We start from the raw sequence: 21,376 nt of genomic DNA on the forward strand, positions 1-21,376 counted from the left end.
GTAGTAGGTGACTTCTGGGTACTCTTCTGGATCTTTCAAGACTGGGAGTGGATGGGTCATTACACAAAGTAAAACTATTTCCCCATGTTTATTTCCTCCCCCCCCCACACACACACTGTTCCTCAGACGTTCTTGTCAACTGCTGGAAATGGCCCACCTTGATTATCACTACAAAAGGTTCCCCCCCACCCCGCTCTCCTGCTGGTATTAGCTCATCTTAAGTGATCACTCTCCTTACAGTGTGTATGATAACACCCATTATTTCATGTTCTCTGTGTACATAAATCTCCCCACTGTATTTTCCACTGAATGCATCCGATGAAGTGAGCTGTAGCTCACGAAAGCTTATGCTCAAATAAATTGGTTAGTCTCTAAGGTGCCACAAGTACTCCTTTTCTTTTTGCGAATACAGACTAACACGGCGGCTACTCTGAAACCAGATAAAATTCATTCACTCAAAGCAACATGAATGATTGCTTATCTCAGCATTGAAGTGCCATAAAATTAAAGTTGAGATACACTCTGATTAATTGATTCACCATGGCTCCTGTTGAATAATTATGCTCAGCAAGGGTCTGTCAATACAATTTGCAATTGGTTGTCACGAATACTGTAGATCCAGTCTTGATAAATATTGAAGTGGTTATTGTTGCAAAAGGGTGGTCATACAGAGTACTGGCTCTTTGCAGGAGGGGAAACCATGATTGTTTATCATCTGATGTAATTTCAGATAGTTGAATGTGTCCTACTCGTGAGATTTATTGCTGCATTTTGAATTAATCAGAATATGAAAAGGCTCTTTCCATACTATTCTGTGCTGACTGCATCTCCCCAAAATGTCGTTATAGCTGTTAATGAATTACTCAATTTTTCTGCTGTGTAATAAAACAAGAATTTATTTTAAAAAGAAGGAATGAAAAATGTTGGTGGCATGATTCACAAGGTGCCTTATCCTGATACCCTTATTCATTTTTACTCAGTCCTTATTGAGACAATTTCCACTTCAATGGGATTTTTGCCTTCGTTCTAAATTGCGTAATATCGGGATATAGCTTAGTAATTGGTTAGGACAAACTAGTTGTATTAGTTAGTGCTCGTTTATGCAGCTCAGTGGCTCAAGTTTTAGTGATAACGTTTTTTGGTGGGTTTTTTTAAGAAAGTACAGGGCCAGTTCTTCAACTGGTGTAAATGCAACTGATTTCAATTGAGCTGTGCTGATTTACAGCAGCTGAGGATCTGACTCATACACACCATGTAACAACATAGTGAGGAACCACCTCATTCAATAGGAAATCTGTCCAGTACCCATGTATGGCATAATATAAGCCCTGCACTGCTATTTTAGGATATAGATGCCTACGTAACTTTCTATGACATATAGTGGTCACTATTAAACCATCAACACTTACCAATTATTACCATGTGGTGGAATCTGAGACTCTGCAGTTTCATTCCCTATGGGATATAATGCTTTATCAGTTGATAAATGTTGAGTTTTTACTGGCATCCACTATAGATGGAAATTATACAAGTATCCTACATTAGAATGAAAATTATCTCTCTTCTGGGGCACATTTTTTATCTCTTGCAGAACTCCAACATCCTTCATTTTTAAAATAGGGCACCTTTGTAGCAGTAAATCTCATCTCAGATACACAGTAAGCACAAGATAAAGTAAAATAACAGCTCCTGTCCAGCTGGTGGTGATTAATCCTTTCCTCTAACTTGGCAGTCTGCTTCTTAAAGTCTTCCTTGCCAAGATCTTGGTCACCTCTTTGTCACTCACTCTTCCAGGAGTGGAGGACACAGAGCGTCTCCAAGAATAAGGACACAGACTTCAGGAGAGCTGTACAAATCATTTCTGTTGCTAAGTACTTCTTTTTAACACTCTCTATGGTGGGCTCTGAGCATTGAATATGTGTCATTGTAAATACCCAAACTACTCCAGGCCAAATCATAAACTGCCATAGTCTTACTGAAGTCAATGAAGCTATGCTGATTTATACCAGCTGAGCATCTGGCTGTCTTTTACTATTGCTATCATCATAGTCTCCATCTTAGGCCACCAGGTTGAAACCAAAGCAGAACCTCTAACAGATGCTATAGATGACTAATGCCTGCTTGCATCATTGGATGTATAAGGGTTGTGGTATCTATCACACTGTAGCTGACTTTGCATTTTCACTAACAATCTTGAGAGTGTACCAAAGGACTATGTTGTTCTGCATCCTCATTCTTGATTAGAAGAGGCTTTATGTTTCAACTACCCAGAAACTGATGTGCATGCAATCCAAACTGCAGATGATACATTACATAAACATAATTTACAGGCATAACCATGCAGCCCTGCACACCTCCATTGATTGAAAGCTGTAGTGAGCAGAACTCTGTCATTCCTGAGATTACAAGCCATCCAGTGTACAATGGCAGATGTAAGGCCAAGTACAATGCATTTTTCACACATTCAGAACAAACAAATGCCTTTGAGTGTATCTTGATCTGTCTGTGTAATGCCTTTTTTCTTGATCTCAGTGCTAGCAAGTATAATCAAAGCTACAATTTTCCCCACCAGTGTGAAGAGAATGTCCTTGGGGGTCGATCCTGATACACTTGTGTCTGGGTCGCTCATGGCGACCCTCTCAGAGGAGAGCTTGGTTTTTAGACTAGGTCTCACTAAGGGTTCCATCTTATATGATTGAGGCCTGCACTGATTGTTGAAGTTTGAGTGACAGTGTCATTCTTTCCTCTGGATCTCTGTATGTGGTTGTTTTGTTCCCAGGCAGCCAGTTATTAAGTCTTCAGGCTTCTGAATATGGACATGAAATCCCTTACTGCATTCTGGACCCGTCCCGATCTCTGTACTGATAAATGAACATTTCTCCAGGTGCTGTCCTACCTTTCTGTAGTAATAAGCCAGGGAGAGCAAAAAGGATGTGAAAAGAACAGGTTCAGATTTGGGAAGCCTAGATGCTGATGACACAAGGCAGTCATTGGTTGCAAAATTAGCTGGTGGAAAAGATGCAGCGCCATTATATGTAAGTTATAGGAGAATGATACGGTCAAGAAAGGGTACTGGACAAATCCAGACTCCTGCCAAAACTACTAATTACTGCCAAGGGAAACTTTGATGTAAGAAAGTAGAACAAGATGCCTTGCTGGTGACTTTCCTCTGTTTTCATCCCCACAGGATATACCTGTTTGTTTAACCAGGTGTCGTGCAAAAGATAATTGACAGTCCTTCTTCTGGGAGGTAATGAGAGCTGCAAAATTTGGATCCATATTGGGTCTGGATGTAGAAAGCACCCCCAAAGTGTGGGGAGGTTTGGACTTGTGGTTCTGGTTTGGCCCATTGGAAAGGGAAACCCTAATCATGAACTTTAAAACCCCCTGACAGGTCACATCTTTTCAGAGTCAAGGTTACAGAATACCTCAGTCTTCTGAGTTCGCCTGTTTTGGGAGAGCACATTGGAGATGAGTTCATGTCCACTGGGATGATGCCTCCCATATAGCAGCCATACTAATATAAAGATTAAGCAGATGGAAAAGCCATGTAGATTCCCCAGTACAATGAATGAGCTGGACAGGAACTGCATGCTGACTGTGAGATGTACTTATTGGTTTATTTAACACCTTACAGCAGGATAAAAGATAAATAATCGAACCTAGAGAGCCTCCAGTTTAACTTCTCACATGCCTCCTAGTGACCAAAAGGAGATGTACTTTAAAAAAGATTTAGGGCCAGAACCTCAGCTGGTGTAAATCAGTGTAATTCCATTTATGCCAATGGACTTATGCCAAATGACGCCAGCTGCGGAATCTGACTCATTATATTTAACTCACCTATGAAATGTACTGAAGCCAAGAATACTAAAGCGCTGGGAGTGACTCAGAGTGCCTAATTTTAGCCACTGTGAGCTAACTCCTGGCCCTGCTCTCTAAGGCCAGAAGGCCCAAATGCTGCTCAGAAGCCGCTGATTTGCTGCGCAGGAAGGCAAACTATGGAAAGTCAGTGTAAGTGGCTCTGCATAAGCATACTGTGGAACAGTGGCAACTGGCCCCGTGAGCAGTGGTGAGGAGGAATTTGGTGGAGGTAGATGGGTCAGGGGTAGGACGTGCCAGTTGGTGAGTGGCTATATGTATCCTCTGGTGGTAGGTGCTGCTTTAGCAGTGCTAGTACTATTGCTCCATGCCTAGGAGGATGAAGAGGGAGGAACCCAGCAGTTAGTTTTAACAGTTTATAACATTAAACAATCAGAGGGGACAGTTGGAGAATAAAGTGATGAACATGGAATTTGTAGCATTATTCTAACCTTTTCTATCCATTTCTTCTTTGTTAATGACGAGGATATATTCAAAGATGCCTCCCATGGTCCCAGATGTCATGAAATGGGTACCGTAGTCATTAATAAATTGGGCATACATTCCATAGTTGTAGCTTTCTGGAAGCGCCATCAGGGACTGAAGCACGTCTTCATCCAGAACTATGTTATCCCGTCTCATTTTGAACCGCGCTGTCTGTACCTTTGTTATGGCTCTAATGAATTCTATGTTCTGCAGATAAAACAAAACAGACCTTAAAAGGGAAACGTGCCTCTTCCCTGAGAAATATACATGGGTCCACATTGCAGAATAGCGATATAAACATTCAGTGGGCTTACACCAAGCTGGGAGCCCTCTAAAGGAACATTGTCTGAGCCTGATTCTCCACTAAAGAACACTAATGTATCCTCACTGAAGCCAATAGAGATATATTGGTCTGGAATGGAGGTAAGCAATGTTGCCAACTCTTGTGATTTTATCTCAAATCTCTCAATATCTGCTCTTTTTCTTACAGCTTCAGTTCCTGGAGTCAAGTGATTCTGAGAATCTCAGCTTTCATTTAAAAAAAAAGTTTCTAGCTCTTATGGTTGCAGAGAAAAGCTTGAAAGTGTGACCCAAGTGTCCCTTAAAGGACCAAAAAACAAGAAGGAAACTAAAAATACATTTTATTTCTTAACATATGTTAAAGCAAATCTCATGATTTTGGGGAGCTGGAGTCATGATTTTTGATCACCTGGGCAGTGGAGCTGGAACAATTTGTATAGTGGGGGTGCTGAGAGCCATCAAACCAAACTGCAAACCCTGTATATGATGGAAACCACTTCAAGCCAGAGGGTGTGGCTGCACCCCCCAGGAACCTCTACTCCCAGCACCTGTGCACTTGGTGTTAGCAATACTGTATACGTGAAATCAGAATAGGCTCCTTATGTTTTTTTCTCCTGTAAATCGGATGCTCTACTCCAGGGGTTCTCAAATTTCATTGCACCATGACCCCTTTCTGACAACAAAAATTACTTCACAACCCCAGGAGGGGGACTGAAGCCTGAGCCCACCCAAGCCCCACTGCCCCGGGGAGGAGGGAGTCCAAAGCCCAAGCCCCACCACTCCGGGCGGGCTGCGGGGGAGGGAGGGGGGTACAAAGCTGAAACTCAAAGGCTTCAGCCCCTTGTCAGGGGGCTTGCAATCTGAGCCCTGCCACCCAGAGCTGAAGCCCTTGGGCTTTGGCTTCAGCCCTGGGCAGTGGGGTTTGGGCTTCAGCCCCAGGCCCCAGCAAGTCTAAGCCACCCCTGGTGACGCCATTCAAAGAGGGTCCCGACCCACAGTTTGAGAACTGCTGCTCTACTCCTTTCCTGTATTACAAATAATTCCTTTGATGATTGAACATCTAACTGACATGTCACTGTTTATGCTGTTTGTTCACTTTTGCGTATCTCTCAGCTTAGACCATTAAAGTCGGCTTGTCAGTTTCACTTTACAGTTTTTAGTCAATTTTGGTGCTGGCTCCTATGGCCTAGCCCAAAGCTTCAGTAATGGAATTGCAATGCTTCCAGAAAAATGTTTATATGTCTTAAAAATAGAAATATTTTTTAAAAATTGAATAATTTCTATTGGTGTTAGGTTCTGTTAAAATGTATTTGTTTTGTAAAACCTAAACTTAGTGGCCAGATTTAACCTGGTAACTTCCCTTTACACAGCAAAACTATGTTACGGCCACTGTGCTGGACAGCCAAGCAATGGAGAACCTCTTGCAGGGGAACTCCACCAAACAAAGTCAATGTGATTCTTGGGGCCATGTAAAGGATCCAGGTGCCACACCCAGATGCAATTACTACATCGCTCACACATGCTCGCTAACACATAAATACACACACTCCTCTCCCCTTGGCGCTGGTACTAGATCTGTGGTCCTTCAGCTCCAGAAAACATACGCTTTTACCACTTAAGTTAAAGAAGACCTTCTTTAGATAGTACTAATAGTAGAATCTTGTATCTTCTCTATAGCAATGTCACATGTGTGCACACACACACCTAGTACATTTCATAGCATGTCTCTGCAAGGTCCTCTGCAGAGGAGAAGAGTGAGTATATCAACAAATCCACATGGCGGTTGGTGCCTGGCATTGCTTCCCCTACTCAGCATTAATTAGCTGTGTCTCAGCTGTGCAGACACCCTGGCTGTTCTCCTGTTGAGGGCAGAGGATGCTGTTCCCCAAAGTCCACGTGACTGGAGAGCATTCTCCTGCAAGTTCTCTCATGTTTGGGCCATTGCTCCAAGTCTCAGAAACTGACACAATGGGCTGCCCTGCCTGTGATGGGGTGTCAGCCCCACACAGACTTGGAAGAGGTTAAGGTGGCCAGGCAGGCCAATTAAATCCCCTGGGTGCACCTGGAGGGGGAGCCAGGGAACTAGCCACTAATTATGAGTAGGCTCAGCTGTGCCAGAGCAGGAGGGGCTCAGTATATAGCCAAGTAGCTGGCCACAAGCAGTGGTGGTAGGAAGGCAGGCTATACGGGCGGATGGATGGACGTTAAGATGCTGGTAAACCCAGAGAGGGGAGAAACCAGTGAAGTAGGAAGAAGCCCAGGGAAATAAAGAGATATAGGCCTTGGCTGCATGTTATAGGATCCCTGGGCTGGAACCCAGAGTAGAGGGCAGGCCTTGGTTCCCCTACCAGCCACTGGGTAGTGGCACAATGTGTTGGAGATGCCATCCTGACAGCACAGTCTGGAAGACCTTTGAATTCCCCAGAAGGGGAGGACTTTAGTGACCTGGCCGGAGGGCCAAGTCATGAAGAGGAAGATGTAGATCTGGGAGTGAGCAGTGTAGTGGGAGATAGGATGGCGGAAGACACCACCGGAATGGGAGCACAGGCTAGTGGAGCTATTCCCCGGGAGAACCAGCAGGAGGTGCGGTGAGTGACCCTTGTGACCCAGCCCTTTTAATGAGTCATTTTCTGAGGATACAAAATCACTGATTGTTTTCATCAAAAAAATTATGTGACTCTAGGCAAGGAAGAACTAGATACTTTAATGGTGCCAGCTTAGAGCAGTTTTGTAAGCACTTCAAGTAGGACACTGTCAAGATCATTCTCTTTTACTGTTCCTTGTCACTAACCAAGAGAAAAGTAGATCACAGACATAGTATAAATATAAAATATTATCATTAATATTATTAAATCTAAATGGGAGTCACCACATATTTGGCCATGATACAAACTTTCTATTAAAAATAAACACTTCCATTTAGTACTATTTGTTTACTAAGATACTTTTAACTTATGATACAATAGAAGCTTAATTTACCACCATGTTGCAGCTTGTATTAAATTGAACAAGATCTATTTGCCACGGGAGCTCATTCCCTGAGGACATCTGTTTTGATGAACATCTTGATATTTTCCCCTCCCTGTTTGTCACTTTAAGCATTTCTTTATTTATATACTTAATATAGCCATGAAACAGGAAGGGGCAAGATGACATTTATTCTTATACTTTGTAATTCAATTTTATTCCCATTATAATGATTCTGTTTGCTTAAATGTAATAAGACCAACAAACAAGATTACTAATGATGACACGTTTGCAATTACATGAACAAATGAAGGTACGATTACTATTGTTTAAAAAACATGCAAGTAAGGGAATAAACTAACAGAAGTTAAACTGAAATTGCACAATGCAACAAGACATGACTGAGAGAACACATGCACCATTGTTTTGTTACCTTCTCGTTATACTGTGTGAAATTCTTCAGGGATCCTTTACCCTTTGATAAACTGAAACCTAGCTCAAAAAGGGGAGGTATGTCAGCATAACTTATTCCAAAGGTAAAGCCATAATTTGTGGATTTATCTTTTTTTATGGCATCAATTAAATCTCTCGAATCATCATAAAACTCAAAAGAGAATCCAGAATCAGCATGAGCCTGAAATGAAAAGAAGAGGCATTACTTTTGCAGCTATGATCTGCCTTCTTTATCCTATAACTCTCTGTGCTGACGTATCTGATCCTGCCCCAACTGAAGTCAGTGGTAAGGTAATGCAGCTTATTATTAAAGTAGTCTGACACTTCCCATTACAAAACCCTGTTTTCAGTTGCTTATAACTTTGCCAAACCTTAATTGTTTTGGCTGAAATTTTCCCAGGTGGTGCCTAACTCACGCTGAATATTTTCTGGAAAATATCATCAAAAATGGTTCAACTGTTTCTGAGAATGGGGTTAGGGGGAAATACATTTTTTTTGTTTTTGCCCACAATAAAAATGTTCTTTGAACAACTCTAGTGCCCCTATACTTGAGAGCAGTGACTTGAAATTTGGCATGGTGGTGGCCTTTGTGTTAGGGATGTGCCTTTTGCCAAATCTGACTCAATTTAACCAAGTTTTGAGTCTTTGAAAAATCTACACCATAGATTAAATTATAAATTATAAACACCTGCTCAGTAGAGACTGCTTAGATTTTAATTGCTAAAATCTAAGCACATTCCACCCACAGTGAGCCCCTGACAGCTCCTAGCATGAGCATGCACCATTCCCACAGAGTTACTGAACATGGTCCATCCCAGGGCTACAGGGGCTCAGATGGACTTTTGCTGTAAAAGTCAGCTCCTAGCTGTCTATGCTGGGCACTGGAACTAAGAGCAGGGGTCTCTCTCTCTTAGGGTATATCCATACTACCCGCGGGATCGGCGGGTCACTATCGATCCAGCGGGGGTCGATTTATCGCGTCTAGTCTAGACGCGATAAATCGACCCCCGAGCGCTCTCCCATCGACTCCTGTACTCCAGCGCCATGAGGCACGCAGGCAGAGTCGCCGGGGGAGCGGCAGCAGTCGACTCGCTGCAGTGAAGACACCGCAGTGAGTAGGTCTAAGTACATCAACGTCGGCTACGTTATTCATGTAAGCTGAAGTTGCGTAACTTAGATCGGTTCCTGCCCCCACCCCCATGTAGACCAGGCCTTGGACTCTCAGCGATGGCACCCAGGCAGTGTGGAGGAGAAAGCTCTCTGATCTGAACACACAATGGTCAAAAAGCTGGACCAGGGAAGGGGAAAATGAGTAGATTGGGACAAGATATCTGGGGCGGGAGAGAAACTGGGATTGGCTGGGCAAAGAAATTGCAACTGGGAGCAGAAAGGGAAACTGAGACTGAGAGTTGGTGCGGGGGAGGCAGGGTAGAGGGAGTAGAAGTTGGGACGTGTTGGGCAGGGAGCCAGGTCGAGGAGTGGGAGCTAGTGAGGAAAACAGGAAGAGGGTGTCAGTTGGTGGTGGTGTGAGGGACATGGAAATTGGATGAGGAGCTGGGAGGAGGGGGAAGACTGGGATTGGCTGGACAAGGAGACTGGCATCAGGAACCAAGGAGCGGGGAGACTAGTGTTGAGAACTCACAGCTGCAACTGAAGTCCGTGGGAGCTGTGCTTTCACCACATGAACTGCTTTATAATGCTACGTACTCTGAAAAATTAGGTCCTCCTAAACTCAAAATTTGTGGATTTTAATCTCAGTACTTCAACCCCACATCTCTAAAATGGGGATAATATTACCCTCCTCACAGGGATGTTGTGAAGATAATTTAATAGATGTCTGTGAAGCACTCAGATACTGTAGGGATGAGTGCCAGAGAAAAGACCATGAAGAAATTAGTAATTCTTTCTTCAGAGCACTATTTGAATAGTATGCAGTGAATAAGCCCCTCGGGGTTGGGGCACAGATTGAACAAGGAGCAAACACAAAATATTGAATAGGTACTTGTTAAGTGAGCACCGTCCCTCCTGTGCATTGAATTTTCTATCCTGTGGAAAATACGGTATGTGATCATGTAATTATAAACTGCAGCATAACGCTTACACACAAGAGGGCCAAATTAAGATTGCACAGGCAACCTTAGTTCTGGCTTCCTTAACTTTTTAGTGCTTGACTTTGCAATCTTAACATTCTTTTAATTTTTTGGTAGTTTATACAGTGCATAACATTTTTTTAGTGAAAGCAACAAGTCTCTGCATGGAATAGCTTGCCATCTTGAGGGGCATACAGAGAAAATACCGTTTTGGAGCTTTACAGTGAAGTAGCGCATTTAGAGTTCTGTACAGCATTTGGTACTGCACAACATTTTGATTAAGAAACTAGAATGACACAATCAACACGGCAAACATTAAATGGATTAAAAATGGGATACGTCTCTCAATATAATTGCAAATGGGGAAAACATCATCTAATAGGTGTTTTTTCTCTTGGGGTCCTGCAGGTTCTTGGCCCTAAATATTTAAAATTTTTATCAATGACTTGGAAGAAAACATGAAGTCATGACTGCTAAAGTTTGTAGATGACCCACAGATCAGGGGAGTGGTAAATAACAAATAGAACTGGTCACTGATACAGAGCCATCTATCTTGCTTGATAAGCTGGGATCTGGCAAACAATATGCCTTTCAATATGGCCAAAATCAAAATTCATACATCTAGGCACAAAATTTACAAGCCATATTTATAGGATGGACTCTATCCTGGCAAGCAGGGACTGAACAGAAGTCTGAAGTGCGACACTGTAGCCAAAAGAGCTAATGGAATCCTTGGCTCTATAAACAGGGGAATATTGAGAGGAGTAAGGAGGTTATATTACTTCTGCATTTGGCACTGGGTGACCACTGCAAGAATACCAGGTCCAGTTCTGGTGTCCATACTTCAGGAAGGATGTTGAAAAATTGGAGAGGGTTCAGAGAAGAGCCTCAAGAATGATTAAAAGGATTGGACAGCATGCCATATACTGAGAGACTCCAGGAGCTCGATCTCTGTAGGTTATCTAAGAGAAAGGGGGTGATTTTATCACAGTTTATATATATCTGCATGGGAATACAAACTTGGTCTGCTAGATTGAAGAGCCTTCTATTATCAAGGTAAAACAAGATCCAATGGCTGGACGTTGAAGCTAGACAAACTCACACTGGAAATAAGGTGGAATTTTTTTAACAGCGAGGGCAACTAACCATTGGAACAATTTACCAATGGTTCTTCGTGACTGAAAATGTTTAAGATACGCTCTAGTTTGAGCACAACAACTGGACTTGAAGCAGGAATTTAATTTAGGGAAGTCCTGCGGGGTATGTTGTTCAGGTGGTCAGACTAGATCACAGTGGTCCCTTCTGGACTTAAAATGTATTAATCTGAGGGCATGTCTTCATTAGCAACGTTAAGCACTGCCATGGCAGTGCTTTAACGTGGCTGTGTAGTCGCGGCCCCAGTGCTGGGAGAGCGCTGTAAAAAAACCACCCCCACGAGGGGAGTAGCTCCCAGCGCTGATCCACTGTCTACACTGCCACTTTGCAGCACTGAAACTTGCAGCACTCGGGGTGTGTGTGTTTTTTTTCACATCCCTGAGTGAGAAAGTTGCAGTGCTAAAAAGTAGCAGGGTAGACCAGGCCTAAAAGTCCATCTCCACTGCAGGAAGAAGTGTGTGTTCTGTGGGAATGCATAGTAAAATTTTTGAAAGGGTGAAAATTGACTTAGAAGCTGAAGACCCATTTTCAAATATGGCCTAGGGCTTGGGCCAGATTTTCAAAGGCACCTAAAAATGAAGACAGGTCCCTTCTAGGGTGCCCAGGCCCTGCATACGATGAATGGAGAGAGTTAGGCATAAGAAAGCACCTTCTTACAATCCTTAGGTGCTTTTGAAAACCACGCTAGGCTCTGATCTGTATTTTTAGGTGCTGAAATATCTTTGAAAATCTGGCTCTGAATAACTTAACCAAGCTCACATAGAAAGTCTGTGGCAGAGCAAAATCTCCATAGTTCCTAGACTAGTACCCTAACCATTAGATTATCCTTCCTCCCCTGTTTGTTATTTGTTTTGTGTTAGTGCCTAAAAGCCCTTGCCTCCATGTGCTGGGAAATGTACAAAGAGGTAACAAAGAGGCCTTCCCTGCCCCAAAGAAGCTATAGACAACAAGTGAGTATAACAGCCCGACAGGAGGAGCAAAAGGTAACAAAGCGGGGATTAGGATAAGCAATGGTCAAAGTACACTAACTGCTAACCATGGCAATGATGACTTTACCCTGCAGTGTAGGAAGTTCCCAGCAGGACAAGTGGAGTTTTAAAGCTCCAGCATTATACAGACAGAGGTGGGGGTGGGAGGTGCCTTAGCTCTTCTATGGCACTTGTCATCCAGCCTGCAGATCTCAAAGCACTGTAAAAGTGGGCAAGTATCATCATCCCCATTTAACAAATGGGGAAACTGAGGCACAGAGAGGGTGACGTGACTTGTCCAAGGTGTCACAGTTCGTTAATAGCCGAGCTGGGAGCAGAAACCCACTTCAGTGCCTTGTCCACTCAACCAGAATAAGTAATAGGATTGCTTGGGTGATGCAGCAAGAATCACATTAGTTCCTTGATGTGTGGATTTTAAAAATAACTATGTTGTGCAAATGCTTATTTTAACTAAAAAATTGTTGCTTTAGAGACTGTTGTAAAAAGTGGGTGTTGTGGAAGGATTTGAAGGAGAGCCTGATTGAAGGGAGTACTGGACCCAAAACATATGGAATTGCTCTAGTAATCTATTGTATCAAAATGCACAATCTCAGTAACAGCCCCAGAGCATATGAGGCTGCTCATCCATGAAAGTAGATCTTCAATGTTATCTTTCTACTGCTGCAAATAACTGTAATATATATCCTGAGAAAATCTACATAACATCTCTAAGGCAAACTTCAGTTCCTAGTGAGAAAATGTTTCTAAATTAACATCTTAAATACTTACTAGAAATTGATATACATGGAAATTGTAGGGTTTTCTAAAATATTTCTCATCATCCCCATAGTACAAATGTTCACATGCAGAGTCATACTTCAATTCCCGCCATTCTCCATTGTAAATGTACTCACACTGGCCTCCATAATACTTAGGATCATATACAAATTGCATTTCTTCTTGTGTAAGAACATTGTATCTTTAATGAAAAGAGACATCATCCAGAAATTAACTATAGCTTTCTTTGCTACTACAAGAAAAATCGCTACCTTTTCTCTCTCCCCCCCGCCCCCTTTGACTTTACATACATTCTGTTCTCAGACACTGGACTCTGTTTGCTTTGGATAGCAATGACTCAGGATCTTCGACTTCATAAATGGGAGGTTTTGATTCCACACCTCTCCATTTTTGCCCTCTCCTGGGGGAACTAAGCTAAAGTGATTTGTCTCTCTGACTAAAAATGAGACAAATAGCCTGTTATTTCAAAGACAGTATCGTAGAATCATAAATTAGAGATGGAAGACACTAATGAAATCATCCAGTTCATCTCTCTTCCAATAAAAGATGGTTCTCTGTATTTCATTTTCTAGTATTTGGTCAGGTAGAGTTATAAAAATGTCCCAAATTGTGGGGCTTCCATCAAGTCCCTTGGGAAATCATTTCACAGCCTCCTAATCCATCTCACTGTCACAAAATTCTTCCTGGTATTCAAAGTAAACATTCTGTTTCTCAGTTTCACCACTTTTCTGCTAGTTCTCTCATTTACCTGTTTCCCCTTGGGTGTTAACACCCTCCATATATTTGTAGACTGCTCCCTCTTAGTCAAATTATTCATAGTTGGTTCTCTTAGTCTTTCCATATTAGTCATTTCCTCCTGCTCCCTGACCATTTTAGATTCTCTTCTCTCAATTCCCTTCAGTTTGTCAATGTCTTTTTGCTAACTTGGTAGCCTGAAATGAAAGTAGCATACACTGATGTCCATCAAGAAATTCCTCAGAACTGGAAATTCTCTTCAAGAACATAAGAATGGCCATACTGGGTCAGACCTAAGGTCCATCTAGCCCAGTGTCCTGTCTTCCGACAGTGGCCAATGCCAGGTGCTCCAGAGGGAATGAACAGAACAGGTAATCATCAAGTGATCCATCCCCTGTCGCCCATCCCCAGGTTCTGCCAAACAGAGGCTAGGGACACATCCCTGCCCATCCTGGCTAATAGCCATTGATGAACCTATCCTCCATGAACTTATCTAGTTCTTTTTTGAATCCTGTTAGTCTTGGCCTTCACAATATCCTCTGGCAAAGAATTCCAATGACTGACTGCGTTTTGTGAAAAAATATTTTTTTATTTATTTTTTTTAAACATGCTGCCTATTAATTTCATTTGGTGACCCCAAGTTCTTGTGTTATGAGAAGGAGTAAATAACACTTCCTTATTTACTTTCTCCACACCAGTCATGATTTTATAGACCTCTATCATATCCCCCCTTTGTCGTCGTCTCTTTTTCAAGCAGAAAAGTCCCCAGTCTTATTAATCTTTCCTCATACAGAAGCCGTTCCATACCCCTAATTTTTGTTGCCCTTTTCTGAACCTTTTCCAATTTCAATATATCTTTTTTGAGATGGGGTGACCACATCTGCATGCAGTATTCAAGATGTGGGCGTACCATGGGTTTATATAGGGGCAATATGATATTTTCTGTCTTATCTCTCCCTTTCTTAATGATGCCCAACATGCTGGTCGCTTTTTTGACTGCCGCTGCCCATTGACTGGATGTTTTCAGAGAACTATCCACAAGATCTTTCTTGAGTGGCAACAGCTAATTTAGACCCCATCATTTTATATGTATAGTTGGGATTATGTTTTCCAATGTGCATTACTTTGCATTTATCAACATTGAATTTCATCTGCCATTTTGTTGCCCAGTCACCCAGTTTTCAGAGGTCCCTTTGTAGCTGTTTGTAGTCTGCCTTGGACTTAACTATCCTGAGTAGTTTTGTATCATCTGCAAATTTTGCCACCTCACCGTTTTACCCTTTTTCCCAGATCATTTATGAATATGTTGAATAGGACTGGTCCCAGTACAGACCACTGGGGGACACCACTATTTACCGCTCTCCATTCAGAAAACCGACCATTTATTCCTACCCTTTGTTTCCTATCTTTTATCCAGTTACCAATCCATGAGAGGACCTTCCCTCTTATCCCATGACAGCTTATTTTGCTTAAGAGCCTTTAGTCAGGGACCTGGTCAAAGGCTTTCTGAAAATCTAAGTACACTATCTTCAATGGTTTTCCCCCTTGTCCACAGGCATGAATTCTAATAGATTGGTGAGGCATGATTTCCCTTTATGAAGATACTGAAGATACTGAACACTTGTGTGCTTTGCCGAGGGAAATATAAATGACAGTAGTCTATGACAATGAAAACAAAATAAATATGTGGACTGATAAGCTTTTGATAGACTCCTTTGGGGCTTCTTCCAAAAAAACCCCACCAACCCCATTTAACTCATAAGGAGTCTTTCCACCAACTTCTGTAGCTTTGGATCAAGCTAATGTAGTGGTTATATGATGAATGACCACATTCTCATACTGTAGCTCCTATTTTCTTTCACATAAGGCTAAGCTTATATATATATATAATAAATATATATAAAGTGTGTATATATATATATATATATATATATATATATATATATATATATATATATATATATATATATACTTTAAATGATGCCATCATAGAGAATTTGCCAGTGTTACCTGTCTTAGATTCCACTTCTTTCTTACCTAATTCAGTCATAATCAGTTTAGGATTTGATTAAGCAATACTTTCTCCTGCAAGTAGGTACACTGAGGACAGGCCCTGAACGCTCTAAATCAAAGCTCTTAATTCTTCAAAGTGGGGAAAGCAATCAGACTTAGCATTCAGAATGTTCTATTTCATTTCATATATTGCTTTCATTAAATAGAGAAAGTTATAGCTTAATAGGGCATTACAAAGGTGGGGAATTATTATTATTACCCTGAGGGGCAAACAGAAACATGGAGGGCATGTCTACACTGCAACTGAATGCTAGTGGCTGGCCTGTGTCAGCTGACTCCTGCTCAGAGTGCTCAGGCTAGGGGGCTGTTTAATTGTGGGGTAGACGCTTGGGCCCGAGCCCAAGCCCAAATGTCAACACTGCAGTTAAATAGCCCCCTAGCCTGAGTCTTGCGAGACTGAGTCAGCTGACATGGGCCAGCTGCAGGTGTTAACCTCTCTGGGCATGTCTGCACTGCAGTTAAAGCGATTTGTTCAAGCTTCCAGAGTGAGTCAGATGCAGAACTTCGATCAGATGCCAGGTCTGTTGACTCAAAGTCCAGTGCCCTGTCTGCTACAGTGCTACTCACTGCTGTACCATTTAGACTGTGAAGTCCTTGGGACAATATCCTCCTCCTCTGTTTTGTACAGTACTATGCATGCTGTCAGAGCTCAATTCATAGAGAAATGATGCTACTACAGAATAAGAGCAACATAAAAATGTAATCCTGGTCTGACTGAAAGAACAGCAAATAGAGATTAATTACTCACCCTTGGGCTGCTCTTTCAGACCCAGGAATTGGCTGTAGGTTTTCACAGAGGCTTTCAATATCTTCATCCTCACAGTTACTCTCATCAGACCCATCTCTGCAGTCTGGCTCTCCGTTACATACAAGGTGGGGTTTTATACAGCGACCTGAAGTGTATATGTACATGTAATCTCTTAATCATCTCTACAATGCTTGTTCAGTCTAAGTAGGTAATTTTGGTTTAAGTGTTCACTGACACAAGTCCATAAAGAAGGGTTGAGCCTGCATCTCCTTACCCAGGCAAAAGTTCCATTTATTTCAGTAAAAGGAGTGTATTACACCCCAGGGTCTACACTGGCTTCTGCCATCGTAGAGTCTTCAGAGACCCTAGCAGCTAAAGCTCCTTCATGGGCACAGGTGGTGCAGAACAACCACAATCTTCTTTCACTGGTGGCCCATAGAGAGACATCTGAGTGTGGGCAGCCCTGGCTGTGGTAGCAGTATGGCTTGAGCATCCAGGGATGCAGTGACTCAGCTTCTCCCCGCAGCTGGATGTTAAGCTGCCATAGGCAACCTGCTTCCCTTCATGGTGAATTACCTACTCTGGTTCAAGAGGCCAGTGGGCAAGGTGCACTTGATGTCTTGTTCACAGAAAACTGTACAGTGGTCACTATTAAAAAGTCACCATTTGTTAAATTACCCCCCACACTGGCATTTACAATACCCCTATTCATGTACAGGGGAAAGCTTGGTATCTCAGAAACCTCTGTGTGGTCAGGGCTGGCAAATGGTGGAACTATTAAAGGTGACCACTGTACATAAGAACGGCCATACTGGGTCAGACCAAAGGTCCATCCAGCCCAGTATCCTGTCTACCGACAGTGGCCAATGCCAGGTGCCCCAGAGGGAGTGAACCTAACAGATGGTGATCTAGTGGTCTCTCTCTCCTGCCATCCATCTCCACCTTCTGACAAACAGAGGCTAGGGACACCATTCCTTACCCATCCTGGCTAATAGCCATTAATGGACTTAACCTCCATGAATTTATCCAGTTCTCTTTTAAACCCTGTTTTAGTCCTAGCCTTCACAACCTCCTCAGGCAAGGAGTTCCACAGGTTGACTGTGCGCTGAGTGAAGAAGAACTTCCTTTTATTTGTTTTAAACCTGCTACCCATTAATTTCATTTGGTGGCCTCTAGTTCTTATATTATGGGAACGAGTAAATAACTTCTCCTTATTCAATTTCTCCACACCACTCATGATTTTATATACCTCTATCATATCATCATAGAATATCAGGGTTGGAAGGGACCTCAGGAGGTCATCTAGTCCAACCCCCTGCTCAAAGCAGGACCAATCCCCAACTAAATCATCCCAGCCACGGCTTTGTCAAGCCTGACCTTAAAAACTTCAAAGGAAGGAGATTCCACCACTGCCCTAGGTAACCCATTCCAGTGCTTCACCACCCTCTTAGTGAAATAGTGTTTCCTAATATCCAACCTAAACCTCTCACCCTGCAACTTGAGACCATTACTCCTTGTTCTGTCATCTGCTACCACTGAGAACAGCCTAGATCCATCCTCTTTGGAGCCCCCTTTCAGGTAGTTGAAAGCAGTTAGCAAATTCTTCTCATTCTCATTCTTCTCTTCTGCAGACTAAACAATCCTAGTTCCCTCAGCCTCTCCTCATAAATCATGTGTTCCACTCCCCTAATCATTTTTGTTGTCCTTTTCTGAAGTTTTTCTAAAGCCAGTATGTCTTTTTTGAGATGAGGGGACCACATCTGAACGCAGTATTCATGGATTTCTATAAGGGCAATAATATATTCTGCTTCTTATTCTCTATCCATTTTTTAATGATTCCTAATATCCCGTTAGCATTTTTGACTGCTGCTGCACACTGGGTGGACATCTTCAGAGAACTATCCACAATGACTCCAAGATCTTTCTCCTGATTCGTCATAGCTAAATTAGCCCCAATCGTATGCATAGTTGGGGTTATTTTTTCCAGTGTGCATTACTTTACATTTATCCACATTAAATTTCATTTGCCATTTTGTTGCCCAATCACTTAGTTTTGTGAGATCTTTTTGAAGTTCTTCACAGTCTGTTTTGGTCTTAACTATCTTGAGCAGTTTAGTATCATCTGCAAACTTTGCCACCTCACTGTTTACCCCTATCTCCAGATCATTTATGAATAAGTTGAATAGGATTCGTCCTAGGACTAACCGTTGGGGAACTACCACTAGTTACCCCTTTCCATTCTGAAAATTTACCATTTATTTCTATCCTTTGTTCCCTGTCTTTTAACCAGTTCTCAGTCCATGAAAGGATCTTTCCTCTTACCCATGACAACTTAATTTACGTAAGAGCCTTTGGTGAGGGACCTTGTCAAAGGCTTTCTGGAAATCTAAGTACACTATGTCCACTGGATCCCCCTTGTCCACATGTTTGTTTGACCCCCTCAAAGAACTCTAATAGATTAGTAAGACATGATCTCCCTTTACAGAAACCATGTTGACTTTTGCGCAACAATTTATGTTCTTCTATGTGTCTGACCATTTTATTCCTGTATTTATATCCTGTATTGTTTTTCATATGTATTACAATGTCTTACCTGCACTGTTCACTCCCTCTGGGGCACCTGGCATTGGCCACTTTCGGAAGACAGGATACTGGGCTAGATGGACCTTAGGTCTGACCCAGTATGGCCGTTCTTATGTCTTAGGAAGTCACACTGCCCTCTCTCCCTCCCAGGTAGAGATGAGCTATTGCAGGAGTAGAACTGGTATCTTCTGCCTGCAGCAGAGAGGGGGCAGGATTCCAGAGGACTAGGCAGGGGGCATATACTCTGATTCATGGGGATCCATGCACCCCTTTGAGCAGGAGTTAGGGAGCCAGCAAGCTGGTGGATCTGTGATCTGCTAGCTATTCTTCACTACAGCGATGGGCAAAAGAGCCACAAGGGCTACTTCAGTACTTTCTGCTATATCACTATAGCTTGAAAGAAAGGACTATTCCCTCCCTGCATCTACAAATCTTCTTAATGCTTATCTGGGTTACTTGGACCAGGATTTGGGCCTTATTGTTTAGAGAAAAGCAGAGTTTGAACTTGAAACCATCCTAAAACTTTCCCTGGCAATGTGCAGTGCAACTGTGGAGCCTGGGTTGGACACCTCCTAAGTTCTAAATAATGGATCCACTGTGTGGGAATCTTGTCAAGTTCATTTTGCGATGCTCCAGTATGTTTATTATCTAAGATCATGTTCCTGAATAGGAACTACAAGAATAAATTGCTTCTTCAGTTGGCTAAGTGCAATTAACTCTGTCAGGTTAATGTACAGATTTGCCTTTTCAAGTTGCAGAAGGTGCTTTGGGAATTTGTTACAATAATTATATTCAGAAATGAATGTTTGCAGGAGGCACAACTTGAGAATACTTGTGCCATTGAAAATGAAGGGACATATCTGCCGCTGGAGTAAATTGGTGTCGCTCCATTGATGTCTGCAAAGGAATGCTGATTTCCACCAGCTAAAGATCTGGCCCTAGATATGGTGCAAATGTTTCCTAATATCTATAATGGTATTATATACTAGAAAGCAGAACTTGGCACTATTGTGTTGTAAGTAAAAACTATACTGATTCAACCTAATCTTACAGGGACAGCCACCTGATCTCCTGATTCTACCGTAGCTAGTGCTGGTAGAAAAAATTTCTGTCAAAACTTTTTGATAGAAAATTGTTTGGTTTTTTGACAAAACAACATTTTCATGAAAGCTATGTGTTTTCCACAAATTTTAATTTTTCATCAAAAAACCGAATACCTGAAATGAGAGAGGTTGTGACTAAGCCAATATCTGAAATCTGGGCAGACTACATCTCCCATGATACACCACATCCAGGGACTCATAGGACACATTCCCTTCCCTTACCATGAGGAGAGAAAGTGGTGCATCATGGGAAATGTAATCTAGCCAGAGAATTTACACTGAGGAAGCTGAGGTACTGGTCCATTGCTCTCATTGATTATCTCATCCAGGACCAAAATTCATTTGCTGTTGTTCCCGATAGCATTTCACATACCTGTCTCCTCACACTGAAAATCTTTTCCACAGCGTTGGCTTGCTGCACATGTTTCTGTTGCTCGGCATGCTGCCTCATCCCAAAAATGACCAGTGCATTTACTCCCCTTAAACTTGGCAGGCTGCAGCAAAGTTCTGTATCTGTACTAAATCACATTGAATAATAAAATAAAATAAAAAAGCAAAGAAACTGGCCAATTAACAAGAACTTTATGCCCAGAAATTATAAGATTTCGATTAAATATTTAGTGGTAAAAACAAATCTCCTTTACAAATTAACCTGTTAGAACGTGTTTTAATGATTTAGGAATAAATAAATATTACTGCAGCCAACTATGGAAATTAAAGGGCTTAGCAAGAATGAAAATAAGGTGAGAGACAATGGGGTGGATTTTTTTCCCCCCCTCCTTGCACTGTTGTAAATTTGGTGTACATCCATTGACTTCAGTGGAGTTACTCCTGATTTACACCAGTGTGAGTTGAATAACACCTATTATTTTGAATGAAGCGGCTCTTTTACAGTGGTGGAATAGATTACATATTAATTTCAACATCCTGCAGATACTGCAGTCCTTTCAGATGGAGCAGGGAAACTTCCCAGTCCTCATTTTCTGTTAATTGCTCACATTTCAACTAACTATCCCTGTTCCATTAGGCCCAACACCTGGTAAAGTTAGTGAATTTTTC

General features: G+C 42.1%; 1 protein-coding gene across 1 annotated transcript in view; it reads right to left on the reverse strand.

Annotated features, from left to right (window-relative positions):
* Window positions 1-21,376, reverse strand: part of C8A (complement C8 alpha chain) — a 40,308-nt gene that overhangs the window by 15,059 nt on the left and 3,873 nt on the right. The window contains exons 3-7 of the mRNA XM_074962294.1: window positions 20,691-20,835; window positions 16,632-16,776; window positions 13,067-13,256; window positions 8,045-8,245; window positions 4,311-4,551 (exon numbers count right to left, since the gene is read on the reverse strand). Coding sequence (XP_074818395.1) covers window positions 4,311-4,551; window positions 8,045-8,245; window positions 13,067-13,256; window positions 16,632-16,776; window positions 20,691-20,835 — 922 coding nt within the window. The remainder of the gene's footprint in view (window positions 1-4,310; window positions 4,552-8,044; window positions 8,246-13,066; window positions 13,257-16,631; window positions 16,777-20,690; window positions 20,836-21,376) is intronic.

This window comes from Natator depressus, chromosome 8, assembly GCF_965152275.1.
Source record: "Natator depressus isolate rNatDep1 chromosome 8, rNatDep2.hap1, whole genome shotgun sequence".
Lineage (NCBI taxonomy): Eukaryota > Metazoa > Chordata > Testudines > Cheloniidae > Natator > Natator depressus.